The 13323-nt window shown below is 39.9% G+C and overlaps 1 protein-coding gene and 1 long non-coding RNA gene across 3 annotated transcripts in view; one reads left to right on the top strand and one right to left on the bottom strand.

The window, feature by feature from the left end:
- Positions 1-570: 570 nt before the first annotated feature.
- Positions 571-13323, top strand: part of LOC148420772 (regulating synaptic membrane exocytosis protein 1-like) — a 72829-nt gene continuing 60076 nt past the window's right edge. For both annotated transcript variants that reach the window (XM_088418811.1, XM_088418810.1), the window contains exons 1-2: positions 571-1148; positions 11117-11330. In XM_088418811.1, coding sequence (XP_088274937.1) covers positions 982-1148; positions 11117-11330 — 381 coding nt within the window. In that variant the 5' untranslated portion in view covers positions 571-981. The remainder of the gene's footprint in view (positions 1149-11116; positions 11331-13323) is intronic.
- On the bottom strand, positions 6294-12105 carry LOC148420773 (uncharacterized). The gene is made up of 5 exons (XR_015866086.1): positions 11921-12105; positions 11690-11830; positions 11514-11618; positions 11216-11315; positions 6294-6789 (listed from the first exon to the last, which is right to left on the bottom strand). It is a non-coding gene; the product is annotated as an uncharacterized LOC148420773 (long non-coding RNA).

Raw genomic sequence — 13323 nt, 5'->3', positions numbered from 1 at the left:
AAAGTGCAAACGGCACAACACTGTTAGCGATGAGGTTAAATCTATACAGTATTTCAAATCTGATGGGTTGCTGTAACATACTGCTCCCTTTAACTGATCTTACTTTGTCACGACCTATATGATGACAAAATATTGCACCACGGGAAGTTTACGTCATCGCGCACAGCCCCCTCTTTGGTGACGTCAATTTACGGACTTGATGGCACAGCCATCAAACGAAAGAGCTTCGGTTTATTATATGACCTCTTCCCAGGAATAAATGAATGAATGTGTTTCTATCTCTAAATTAATTTTGACAATTGGGTCGCCGGGTTGCCAATTCACGGATCTCCAACAGAAATCCGGGAAACGTGCTCATGTTGAGAATGTTGCTGTCCTTGGTGCTGTAGGAGTTTTTGGCGAGCGTTTGTGATTGATCGTGAGGGTGGGACCGCGCTCGTAGGCGTTGGGTGGAAAGTAGTCACGTCAAAAGATGACGGTGAGGGCCCCAGTCTCAGATGAGACGAGAGAGAGACAGAGAGAGAGACAGAGAGAGAGAGAGAGAGAGAGAGAGAGAGAGAGAGAGAGAGCGAGAGCGAGAAAGCGAGAGAGGACTCCACCTTTACCACTATCATCCAGAAGCTCCAGATGAGAAAAGACGGCGGAGGCAGACCAAGCTTCTCGTCCTCGGCTCGACAGTACCAGCGGCCTTAACCGCGAAAATGGGCTCTTGGTGAATCCGGGAAGTGTTTAAGACGCGGCTAGTGCAACGACTACTACTGGCACAAAAAAAGCCCTCGATGAGCCACGACGAAAAGCACAACCGAGTGTGCCTGCAACGATGAGCGGCTCGCATTATTCGCCCGGGCCGCTGCCGCCATATCCCAGCACCGTTTCTTGAGCTGGGGCTAAGAAGACGTTCGTAGGATCCTATCCGCAGAAACGACACGACGAGGAAGAGGAGGAGGTGGCGGCGGCGGTGGTGGAGTGCTGGTGGAAAAGATGTCCGCCTCGGTGGGGCCACAGAGCGGCCCTCACCCACCCACCGTGCCGCCATCCATGCCGGACCTTCCGGATTTGAGCCATCTCACCGAGGAGGAGCGGAAAATCATCATGGCAGTTATGGCCCGGCAAAAGGAGGAAGAGGAGAAAGAACAAGCCATGTTGAAGTAAGAGCAAGCCTTTTATCAACTTCATGTAATGTCAAGGATGTCCCCATCCAATGAGTTTACCAAGCTAATGTTTGCGGGGAACACCCTTCTCCCCCTCTGCGTCCCCCACCCATTTAACACGATACGCACACGCACACACGCACACACGTACACACGCACGCACGCACGCGCGCACATATATATATATATATATATATATATATATATATATATATATATATATATATATATATATATATATATATATATATATATATATATATATTCACAGACATTGTGCATTGTATCTATGCATGTATGTATGTATGTACACACACATGCGTAAATACTTTGTATAATTATTGTCATTATTATATATTTATGTAACATACTTGTGTATATATATATATATATATATATATATATATATATATATATATATATATATATATATATATATATATATATATATATATATATATATACACAAGTATGTTACATAAATATATAATAATGACAATGAATTATTGTATGTTGTAAATTTACATCCTATATGTTTTGAGGCAACATTGTAGCAACAGCTCCCAACAGTCACGTGTTTGTAGAAACTATAGTGTGATAGCCTTGCTGAATCAATACTTTAAAACAACACAATGCCAGTGTCAATTTGAGGTGACCTGAAATGGGGTCAGGTATTGTCCATCTACAGACCTATATACAGTGGAAGAGTAGGGTGTGACAAGCTGTTGTGCTACTGATGAATCATACCATATATATATATATATATATATATATATATATATATATATATATATATATATATATATATATATATATATATATATATATATATATATATATATATATATATATAAGGTGGAATGCACCCATTCTTCACTTTATCATTCTTAATTTCCCTCTCATTGCACATTTGTATAGACTTTGTTGGTAAATTGATGGTGACAACAACAACATTATAACCTATTGCATCTGAGGGCTACGTGTTAAAAAAAAATCAACAACAAAAAATGTTTTACAAACCCACTATACCTTGGAGAGGCTGTGTACATGACCATTTGTGCTGCTCTCAGCACAGAGAAGGAGATGGGGTGTGGTTGGAAATATTAGCAGGCCTAAGCTGCCTGGGCACAACACAGATTAGAGATGAGATGGTGGTGTTATGTGAGAGCTTTGAAAATGCTGGCGACATTGATGAAATGGACATTTGTCATCAACCTGTCACCTGAAGAAGGATTGTCAGGTGGCCCATAGTTCAGATTGATGCTAGGCTATAAACTATAAACCTGAGAAGTAGCATGATGGGAAATTATATGGATCAGAGAAGATGCTATAATTCACAGTGTCATGGACTATCGGTTCAAGTGTTTGATGTTAAAAAGATTTTTCATCAGGATAGTAGTCTTTCTCCTCCACACAACAAACATGAGTGAGAGTGATGCTACTGCAGGCGTACAGCATCCCAGCACTCTGGGTTGCTTCAATTCTAATGGCTGTTTTCATTTCCTGGCTGCAGCCTTAAGGGCAGAAAGCTGCTTTAAGCCTCTTGAGAGGAAGCTATGCATTCAATGTTCCATGAAGAAAAGCTCAGGTTCAGCCAATAATGGCTTCGTTATCAGAGAAGTCATTGACAAACCAGCCAAACAAAAGAATTCGGAATGATCAAAATGAAATTCTTTGTTGTTTTCAGCGTGTAACGCTGTAATGGTTCTAGATATCAGTGGGATTCAAGTATCCTCAAGTTTTAGCACAAACAACGCTAATCCTGGTATTTAACAACTCCACATTTTTAGCATGTGCTTTATGATGCGAAATCTGCAAAAAATACAGACTCCGCACCAACAGATGCGGATTTACGTTCCTTGATCGGGGTCAGTACGGATTGTCCATATCAGTCCTTGTTAGGCATGGGACGAGATAAAAATCACATGAGACGAGATATCTCACAAGATTGAGTCCACAAGAACCAAATATGACAAGATTTTTGCAAAAGTTCCAAAATAAAAAAAAATACTACATATATAAACTTTGCAATTTCAAAATGATTTATTGAGCAGGCTGCGATAAACTATCCAAGGTTTTTCCATATGCTACTGCAATAACAAATGTTGCATCTGAGATCCCTTATAATAGTTGAAGATGAACAAAATAAAATACTGTACTTCCTTTTCACATGCTCCTTTAAGAAAGTTGCAGCTGAGTGCTTTCATAGATGAACATGAAGAAAAGTACCAAATATTAAACCAAAAAACATTTACTTCTGGGCTCCACAACAAGCCACCCACAGTGCAGCAAACTAACATTTGTCTAATTTTAAATGGTCATGTTCTTTTTTTCAAAATACAAGGATGTCCACATTGTGAAAAAAAACATGTTCACTACCAACTGATGTCGCAGGGATGGAAAGGTGCACTTTTGAAATAGCAACAAGCAAAGGACGTACTTGCATCTTTCATGGCATCAATTACCTCCGCCTTGGTTTTCCTGTAAAGTGTTAGAACTACTGTGCGACTAAAGTGATGTTGGGACGCGGGATCTCATACCGCGGTCAGGGGTGTGAATTAGCCGCAGAAATCCACTGCCTTCCACTGCAGAAAATGGGTCATAGAGCGCAAAGTTCATACCAATATCTGTGTTGTTTTGGAATCTCTCGCATTTGATTGGCGGAGTGCAGTGGAGATGCAAAAGCATTTCTTGTTGGTGCTTGTTTTTTCAAAGGCGTTTTTGATGTGATGGCTAGCTTCAGGTTTTGGTGGTAATTCTGCAAATGCCTTTGCATACAGTTTGTGTTAGCTGTGATGTACTTTTTTTTTTTTTTTTTGCAGGGTTTACAAACTGTCTTTGTCTCATCCTTTGTGTCAATTGGAAAATCAAAATGTTGCCATACAGATGATTCAAAAGTAATCGGACCATCGTGTATTGCTGCTGTCTACTCCGTTGAGCACTCTCTCCTTTTCAATTAATGGCGGATTGCAATCAATGGTGAGGTGCATACCGCCACCTACTGCACAGAATGTAGCACTCAAGCCTATCCATCAGCCTCGTTTCCCTACATTGCACTTCTGGCTCAATAAGCCGTACCCTCCAAAAAAGAGAAAAGGAATAAATATCGTGGCATGCCGAAACGAGAAATGTCGTGGCGGAGGACTCTCGAGGACTGGAGTTCGACACCTGTGCTGTACAAGGTGGTATTACCTCACTCGAAGTGCGAATCCGGTGCGAATCCACCTGGCTCCGGCCTCCCTGTGTGGAGTTTGTATGTTCTCCCTGAGCCCGCGGGGGTTCTCTCTGGGTGCTCCAGCTTCCTCCCACACTCCAAAAACATGCATGGCAGGTGAATTGGACATAATAAATTGTCCTTAGGTGTGATTGGGTGAATGATTGGTTGTTCTTTGTGCCCTGCGATTGGCTGGCAACCGGTTCATGGTGTCTCCCGCCCACTGCCCGAAGCCAGCTGAGATAGGCGGCAGCAAGCCTGCGACCCTTGTGAGGATAAGCGGCTCTAGAGAGGGAGAGAGACAAGTGCAATATGGACTCAAATTGCTTCCCAGCACCAGATGAACTTGTAGAAATCATCAAAGCCATAGAGAAAGGGCAAGAGGTTTTTGAGATTTTTAGACGGCGCTAATGAGAAAATGGTTGTACAGAAACGGAGAGAGCTTTCCATCAATGTCACACCTGCACATCCAAATTCATCTCCAAAGCTGCGAATCAACTCATCACAGTGTTCGGCACTCGGGGGGTGCTGCCTACAAACTTCATCTAGAGGGCAGCAAAGCACCTGTCTGCTGCAGCAGCTGAGGTGTCCCCCACGACATTTGTTTTGTTGCAGGGCACCAAATTGAAGAGCAAATTGACTCCCGCCAGGATTTTACTGCACTGCTCAAATGAATATTTTCATTAATTGAATTTGTTGTGTGCCATCTGAACATAAACCTTTGCTTTTCTTTCAACCAAGACTTATTTGCCCTAATGATCACACTATTGAGTCTTTGCTCTTTTTAACATATCTCCAAACCTTGGCAGTGAGCATTTTGAAAAACAAAATTTCAACAAAATACTTCCCTTGAAATTACTATGACTCCTGTATCATCCCCTCAAACATGAAGAAGCATCATGAGCATCACTTGAAACCCATAGCTGATGCTGTGGGGCAGATTGTGTTGCAAGGATTATCACAAAAGGTTATCTCTTTTTAAACATGAGTTCTAAGTACTTAACATCTTAAAGTGGACCACAAATCATGGAATTACTATTTATTCAAAGAGTGTTGATTGAAACTCAGATTTGCCAACAGCAATCCAGATACTGTATATGAAACAAAAATCAAATCGAGCGTCTGATAATGAGCTATACTGTAGTCATCTAACACCAAGCGTTGATAGTAGTTTGAATTGACAAAGAAAATTGTCAAAGAAAAAAACATGTTCTTTTATCTCAGTCATAAGTGTTGTGTGTCTCTCAGCATCCAATAATTCCACAAGAGCTGTAGCAGCAACTTTTTATAAATCACCTAACTACTAAATATGATTTTATTTTTCATAAAGCCACATTCCACACATTACTGATACACTTGTCAGAAAACCCACTAGCATGAATCAACTTTGATTTTGTAACTGGTTTATGAGGCTGCTGAAAATCTTAGAGGATCAGATACTTTTCAAAATCTAAAACATAATCTTGCTGTACTCATCTCTGTTTTTCTATATCCCAGTTGTGACACAATTTCCCAGGCAGACCGACGTGTTTTGAGGTTTCTTGGAGAAAAATGGTAATGCTGAATTATGGATCAGGTTGTAAAAATAGCACACACTTGGAACTGTCTCCTGAAATATTGAAATATTCAGCTCACTGGATACTGTTGTTGCGCTCAATCTTTTTTCTCAATTAACATTTTTTTTGCACTTTTTACTATCGCATACAGTCTTGGAATAAAATGGCTAAAACCATACAATATCTTCATGCTACCTAATACTGTTCTTTTCATCATCAATACTGTTTTATTTGGGACCTTTTCTGACCCTCCCTCACCACCAACATGTACGAAACATGCAACGAACGTCACAGTTCCGTACTAAAAAGGGTGCAGCTTAGCGGTGCAACAATAGCGGACCAGGTGAAGAAGTTTGAAAATATTCTGAGGGAGGGAGAGCAAAGTGAAGTTTATTTGGAGCGCTGAATCACCAGTCTCAAAAGGGATTCACAGGGAAAAAAGAAATCAGAGATAGGATCACACAGAACATGATAAATACACAACAGCAATCCCTTGAACAAAGCTTTGAGGAGAAAACAGTAAAAACTCAAAAACCCCTTCTGGGGACAAAAGAAACCTTGAGAAAGTACCCCAGGTCGGAGGAGCCCCCTATCAGGCTCAACAGGTTGCACTAGATGCCAAGTGGCAAAAATAACACATTGAGCCATATTAAGCAGTAAGTGTCCGGTGTGAAGATGCCATGACGCCAGGAGATGCCATCGGGTAAGATCCTCCTCACAGTCTGGCCCGTTGGGTCCATTCCAACAAAGCGCCACAGCGGCGGTGGTCCATCTCAAAACCTGCATTGGTCGTTCGACGCAAGTCTGCACGGCAGCATTCAATTCGTCTCTCACCATCTAGCCCCCTCCCCAAACTGGGAGAAGTGGGCTAGAAGGAAAAGAAGAAAGCTGCAGTCAGAGAAACCCATTTACTATGTATAAATGCTTGAGTGTAGAACTATGTTTTCAGTCGGGATTTAAAGATTTCTACTGAGGTGGCTGCACAAACTTCCATAAGTAGAACATTTCAGAGCACTGACCCGTGGGGTCATTAACAAACCAGCGGTTTGTGACCTAGGTTGGAACATTAAGTGATATACTAAGTCGACGAGATAGGAAGGCACTAAGCCATGTAAAATTTTATAAGTAATTAACAACAATATAATCGCATCTCAGCGAACTTGAAGCCAATGCAGGTTGGCCAGTATCGGGGTTTTATAATTGAACTTTCTCATCCTGGTCAATAGTCTTGCTGTTGCATTTTGTACTGACTGCAGGATTTTGATGCAAGACATGGGAGGTCTTAACACCAATACGCTACACTCGTCAAGGCGGGATGTAACCGACGCATGAATTCTTGTTCCAGTATCGCTAGAAGACAGAATAGGGCAAAACTTGCCGATATTGCAAAGGTGAAAGAACATGTTTCTCGTCGTGTTCTTAACATGCACTTGAAAAGAGAATTGAGTCTAATATCAAGCTGAGGTTTTTTTGCTGAGACACTTATTACAATTACCCAAATTCAAAGTGGTATTCTTAAATGGGTGCTGATGATGAGCAGGGCCAATAACTAACATCTCTGTCTTACTGGGGTTGAGAAGCAGAAACTTGGAAGTCATCCATAGATTAATCTTGGAAAGGCAGGTGGACTTGTTATTTCTAAAGGCATGTATAGTTGGGTATCATCGGCATAGCAATGATAACTAATACTGTATTAATATTTATGTATAATATAACAAAGCGAGGGCATTATACTGTATGTTGAACAGCAAAGGACCAAGTACTGACCCCTGGGATGACCCTGACACCACACGTAATGGTAAAAGATTCAGAAGTCGCATTGCCATGGGCAACACGGTGCGTCCTTCCTGAGATGTAAGATCTAAACCAAGACGTTCTATAAGTATATGATGATCCGTGGTGTTGAAAGCAGCAGTAAGGTTAAGTGATAATAATATCGATGAGGTGTTGGAATCCATGACTAAGAGAAGATCATTTGTCACTTTTACAAGGTGCTGTCTCAGTTGAGTGGTTGGCCCTAAATCCTGACTGAAGGAGTTCATATCTACTGTTATCAGCCACGTAATCACTAAGATGTTGTGATACAACTTTCTCAATAATTTTTGTAACAAATGGAAGATTTGACACGGGACTATATTTAGAGAGATTCTCGCTTAAGTAGTGGTAATGAGATGGTCTTAAAATCTTCTGGTGCCATGCCAGAGGAGAGTGACAGATTAATCATATTTAAGACAGATGATGCTAAAATTGGAAACAAGTACTTAACGAGTTTTCCCAGAAGCAGGTCGAGCGTGCAGGTTGTCGTTTTTTTTTTTTTTTTTTTGCTGGAAGAAAATGATGAAACTTTTATTCAGCCTGACTGTCCAATCTAACGTCGGCAATCACAGTACTCGAGGGCTGCAACCTTTTTATCGTCTCTTATTAGCTGAATCCTCTTGAGTAAAAGAATTGCTCATTTTGGATTGCCGACCCCCGGTTTACACAGAAGACAGAGGACGATATGTAAAAGTCACCATTGCATCGTGGCAGAAAAAGAAGACAAAAACTTCAAACTTCTCTTTTATCTTCCCTTTTTCTCAAGTGTTATTTAGAGAGGCTCTAGATGCATCAGGTTCTGTCTTCAACTGCTCACTGTCCCATCTCGATCATTTGTTCTTGCTGTTATTTCTTAACTTTTCCTTTCATTTAAAAAAAAACTTTATTTTAAAAAAACTTTAATTTATCTTACCAGAGATGCAGCTTTTAGAAGTAAGTACATGCTAACCAGGTTTTTTTCGCAAATTTTATGGCCATGTGGCCTTCCCCCCTGGATTTGTGTGCGACAACAGTCTTTTACAAACAGCTAACAAAGACTGTAATGATGTTTGTTCCTGTAATCTGTATTTAATAATTCTATTTGGTGGTCGCAGTTCAGTGTGCGCTTTATTGAACAAAACATTTTCTTTTCCAATGATCAATAGAGCTGAAAAAAATGCAATCTGTTACTGCAACTCCAGTCCACAAATTCATTATGCCCACTTAACAGATCATTCCAGATAATTAAGGAAGAAAACTGATCGTTCAAGACATTTAAAGAAGAAAATCATGGGTACAATTTGTCAAAGAAATTTAAAACAAGAAACACAATAATTTTGTATAGTTGCAGTAATTGACAACAGATCATTTGCAGACCTGGGCTTTTTGTTAGCTCAAGTTTCATTTATGTTTTTGGTTGTATGTCGCTTCTCCATGAAATGTTTCAATTTTACTTGAAATAGGGAACTGTGACTTTAAATGATCCAACGATGTTTCAATAAACATGAAAGAGTTTTTATCAATAAATACAGATTACCGATAATTAATCACATTGCCAAGCAGACTGCAAGCGTTATTACAATTGACTGATATGTGTGACTTTTTGCGTGGTTTTAAAGTATCTTAATAAGATTCTGAAACTGATTTTGCATAATTGTGCATGTTTTAGGTATTATTGAGTGAGTTTTGAAAGACATTTTTTCCAATGTATCAAGTCCCTTGGATGAGTTCTAACATTAGAATTTGAATTAATCCAAATATTTTCAAATGTTCATTGCCCAAATGTGATGGAGCCTGTTTCCAAAGATGTATTTTTTTTCTTTACTAAAAGAGTTGCTTAGTGTAGCTTTGTCTGCTGTAAGCAGCATGAAAGAATGAGGAAAATGTGGCTCTAAGAACAGGAACAGCTGGTGCACTGACACCCGCTGACACAGAGCAGTTGACGCCACCATGTTACCATGACAACCGACTGTGAACCCTCTGTTTCTGACAGCTGTTCCCATGGTGCCTGGACTTGGCTGAGCCCTTGGTTCCCATTGGCAGGATAGATAGCTGTGTGTGGTCAAAGGTCATGTTAATGACGTAGCTACCATGTTGTTTTTGCATTAGAATTACATAAAGATACATTACAGAATATGAAGTTTGACCAATATCTGTTGTCCAGTTATTATTTAAACCACATTACTTCAACAGAATATTGCACTGCAATTTACAACTTAAGAGTGGGTGACTATAGTACGTTTTCTTGAAGAGGACATTACAGAAAATTGTCTTTCAATAACATATATCCAAATTGATTGGTCCTCTGGAGTGCCTGCTTACCTATGTAGTGAAAGTACACAATCAGTGAAATAATTTGACAGCTGCCTACTGTATTTCAGAAAATATGTTTGGTAAACCACTCTGAAATGTACTGCCCACACTTTCTGTGCCTATTACATTGTTTCTGTGTCGAGTGAAAATCCACCAGACCTTGTATTTGATAGGCTGGGTATTTAATTGATTTAATCTGCAAATGTTTTTTTGTTTTTTTTTAAGTGAACCATTCAAATTATATCTCACTTTTTCCATAGCCTTCAGATCCACACAGTTTACACTGAAGACAGGACAGTGAGCAGAGAGGTGCTTGTTTACTAAAGAGGACGCAGTTTCATCAGTCAATTGGAATTTGTTTGAATTAGCAGTATGAGCAAAAAAACAAAAGCAGCTCCCACAAAAAAGATTTGTATTTTGTTTTTAAACAAAATTGAGTGTCACCAAAAAGAAAACTGGCTGTGATCGTGTAAAGCCAAAGAATAACGGCGCTGATCGGCAATGAAACAAATTAAAAAATCTAGTGTCAGTTATCCAACCAGTCAATTCACAGAACAGAAAAGAACAAAAAAACTGTGATACCGATCCACAGAACACAAATACCAACAGTCAACCATCACTTCAAATTTCATTTTTCCATGCATAGTGCTCTTTCCAATGTTCCATCTTAACAAATATCAACTTGAACTAAAGAGCAAAACTGTAGGAGGTACCAACACGCCCAGCTGCTGCCAACAGCACACCCAATCTGTTAGCATGAGTGAGGATGTAATATAGTACCTGATACTCGGTATCATAGTAAAAGATGTCAGGCTGAGTCAGTCTCATGCAACATGCCCACCAACAGTGCAGTCTGAGTGAACATTCAGTTAAGCACCTATTTGCTGAGATCTTAGTGAATTTGGCGATAGATTTGAATGTTTAATAGGGAAACTGAGCTCAAGTCAAAGTAAATTTTACGTGCTGGTGTTTGTATAAGTCATTAAGCTATTCATGAAACCTTTATGTCCTTTATTCATCAGGATATTTGGACATGATATGTGTAAAGTTGTCAAAATTTATAAAAGGCTTCTCTCATTTCCTCACAGAACACTGCACCAGCAGTTCGAGAACTACAAACAGGAGGTGCGTCGCATCGGGGCAGAGACGCGTCGTCAGCAGACACAACAGAAGGATGATGCACCTACCTGTGGCATTTGCCGTAAAACCAAGTTTGCAGACGGCTGTGGTCATTTGTGCTCCTACTGCCAAACAAAGTTCTGTGCCCGTTGTGGAGGCCGAGTCTCCCTGCGCTCCAATAATGTGAGAAGAACAAATATCTCTTTTACATCTTTCATACTTCCGATCACATACTCATCATTTCTGCTTCTGCTGCTAAACAGCCATGAGTTTATCATCTGCTTCTATTTGTCCTGGTCACACTTTGGGACAACAAAGGGTGTTAGAAAAGAATGTCTTGGGAACACTTAAACTGTTGCCCCTTACCCCTGGATCCCACATACTGCGTTGTTGCTCCGCTGTTAATGAGAGCGCTTCCACCATTCCGCCGCTGTCCGCCAATTTAACGCAGGGCTTAAAAAATCTGGGCTTCTGCAGGCAAATTCCACATTGTTCAATTTTATAGTGCAGAAAACATCAACGGGAAAAGAATGTGAACTTACAAAGAAAGAGCACTCCACATGGACAAGATTATCTTCTCCTTTGCTGATTGATTGGATGAACCCAAAAGCGACTGCTTCACCTTCTCAATGCCATTGGCATCGAGACAAAATGAGCAAACACTTGCCTTTTGTTAATTGGCACTGTAACGTGTGTACAAATATAAAATTACTATTTGAGTCATGATTCTATCAATTCACCTAAAGGTTTAAAAAAAAAATGCATGTACTCACCCATTGTGAATGAGGGATACAATGGAGTGTATTCCACAGAAACTTTCCACAAGTGGAGCTAGGTTTTTTTCTGAACGTTTAGAACATTTATTTATTTATATATTTTTTAAATCTCGTGAGTTGCTAGTCCCCGCACAAGCGCAGTATGGCATTCCTGGGACTCTGTGGTGTGACGACGAAGCGGAGATGCATGCGGGCGGGAGTGTGCAGCGTCAGTGCGGTGGCATGGAGATGCAACACAGTATGTGGAACCCAGGGGTTGGACACACATTTTTTTTGTATGGTGATATATTGTGCAGCGGTTAAAAAAAAGAAACACCCAAATTTCCCTTGAATGCAAATGCACACGTTTATTGTATCACATTGGTGTTATTTTTGGTTTTGTATTTTCCACCATGCAAGCATGTAAGGCAATAGCTAATGCCACAAGCTTTCGTATGTCTTAACAAATCACAGGGCTGATTGAGACACACACACACACACACACACACACACACACACACACACAAAGGAAAGATACCAACAAAAGAACTAAAAACAAAATACACACCAAAAATATACATAAACTTCAAGAGAGGGCTGCAGATGTTCAATTTACCTGAGGGAAACTGGTGGCACATAATGTGCAATGTATGCAATTATGTTCACATTTTTGTACATCGATCAACTTTGTGTTGTGTAGTGTTGCTTTTAATGAATAAAAACCATTTGAATTGTGAATTCAAATGGAAAATGGGTTAATAAGTACATACCAGTATTACATACAATTTCAATATTATGGTACCAAATTAATAGGGAGTTTAAAGTTTTATTGAATCAGAATTATACAGTAACTTTAGAATTATCTGAATATCAAGGGTGTAACGAAAACTTAAATTAAACGGTGTTTAATTTAACCAAACAGAACGGAAGCGTTTTGAAATGTGCCATCATGGAATCATATTGGACCTCGTGTATAGAAATATGTATCAACTAACCTCTAGGTATGAATTGGTATAAATCGCTTTGATGTTGCTGAGTATCAGCAATTCAATTTAATGAATGTAATGTAAATAGTTTGGTATTTATAGAGCTTTTACAGATTGTTCCCTGATAGCAATTATGAGAAAATCTACAACTATACCAAGGAACGGGTGAGTACTGATACCAGGTATCAGTGTCCGACACCCTATAGATCGTGGGTGGTTTTAGCATTAGCCTCGAGTTGGTTGTGCTCAGTTAACTGCCAATGAAAGCCTTCCATTACCAGAAAGAGCTTCACAATGAACAGGAGTTGTTGTCTGGGCCTTCAGGGTATGGTCTGTGTAGCATTCTTGTGAGTCAGTCCTGGATTTCCTAAGTTATTTACTTTATTCACGGCCCCGCAGAAAGTACTTCGTGTCAGGTTTCTTATTTGTGCCTTA

This window comes from Hippichthys cyanospilos, chromosome 7, assembly GCF_059441005.1.
Source record: "Hippichthys cyanospilos isolate Australia breed blue-spotted pipefish chromosome 7, RoL_Hcya_1.0, whole genome shotgun sequence".
Lineage (NCBI taxonomy): Eukaryota > Metazoa > Chordata > Actinopteri > Syngnathiformes > Syngnathidae > Hippichthys > Hippichthys cyanospilos.
This window is presented reverse-complemented; position numbering and strand designations above follow the sequence as displayed.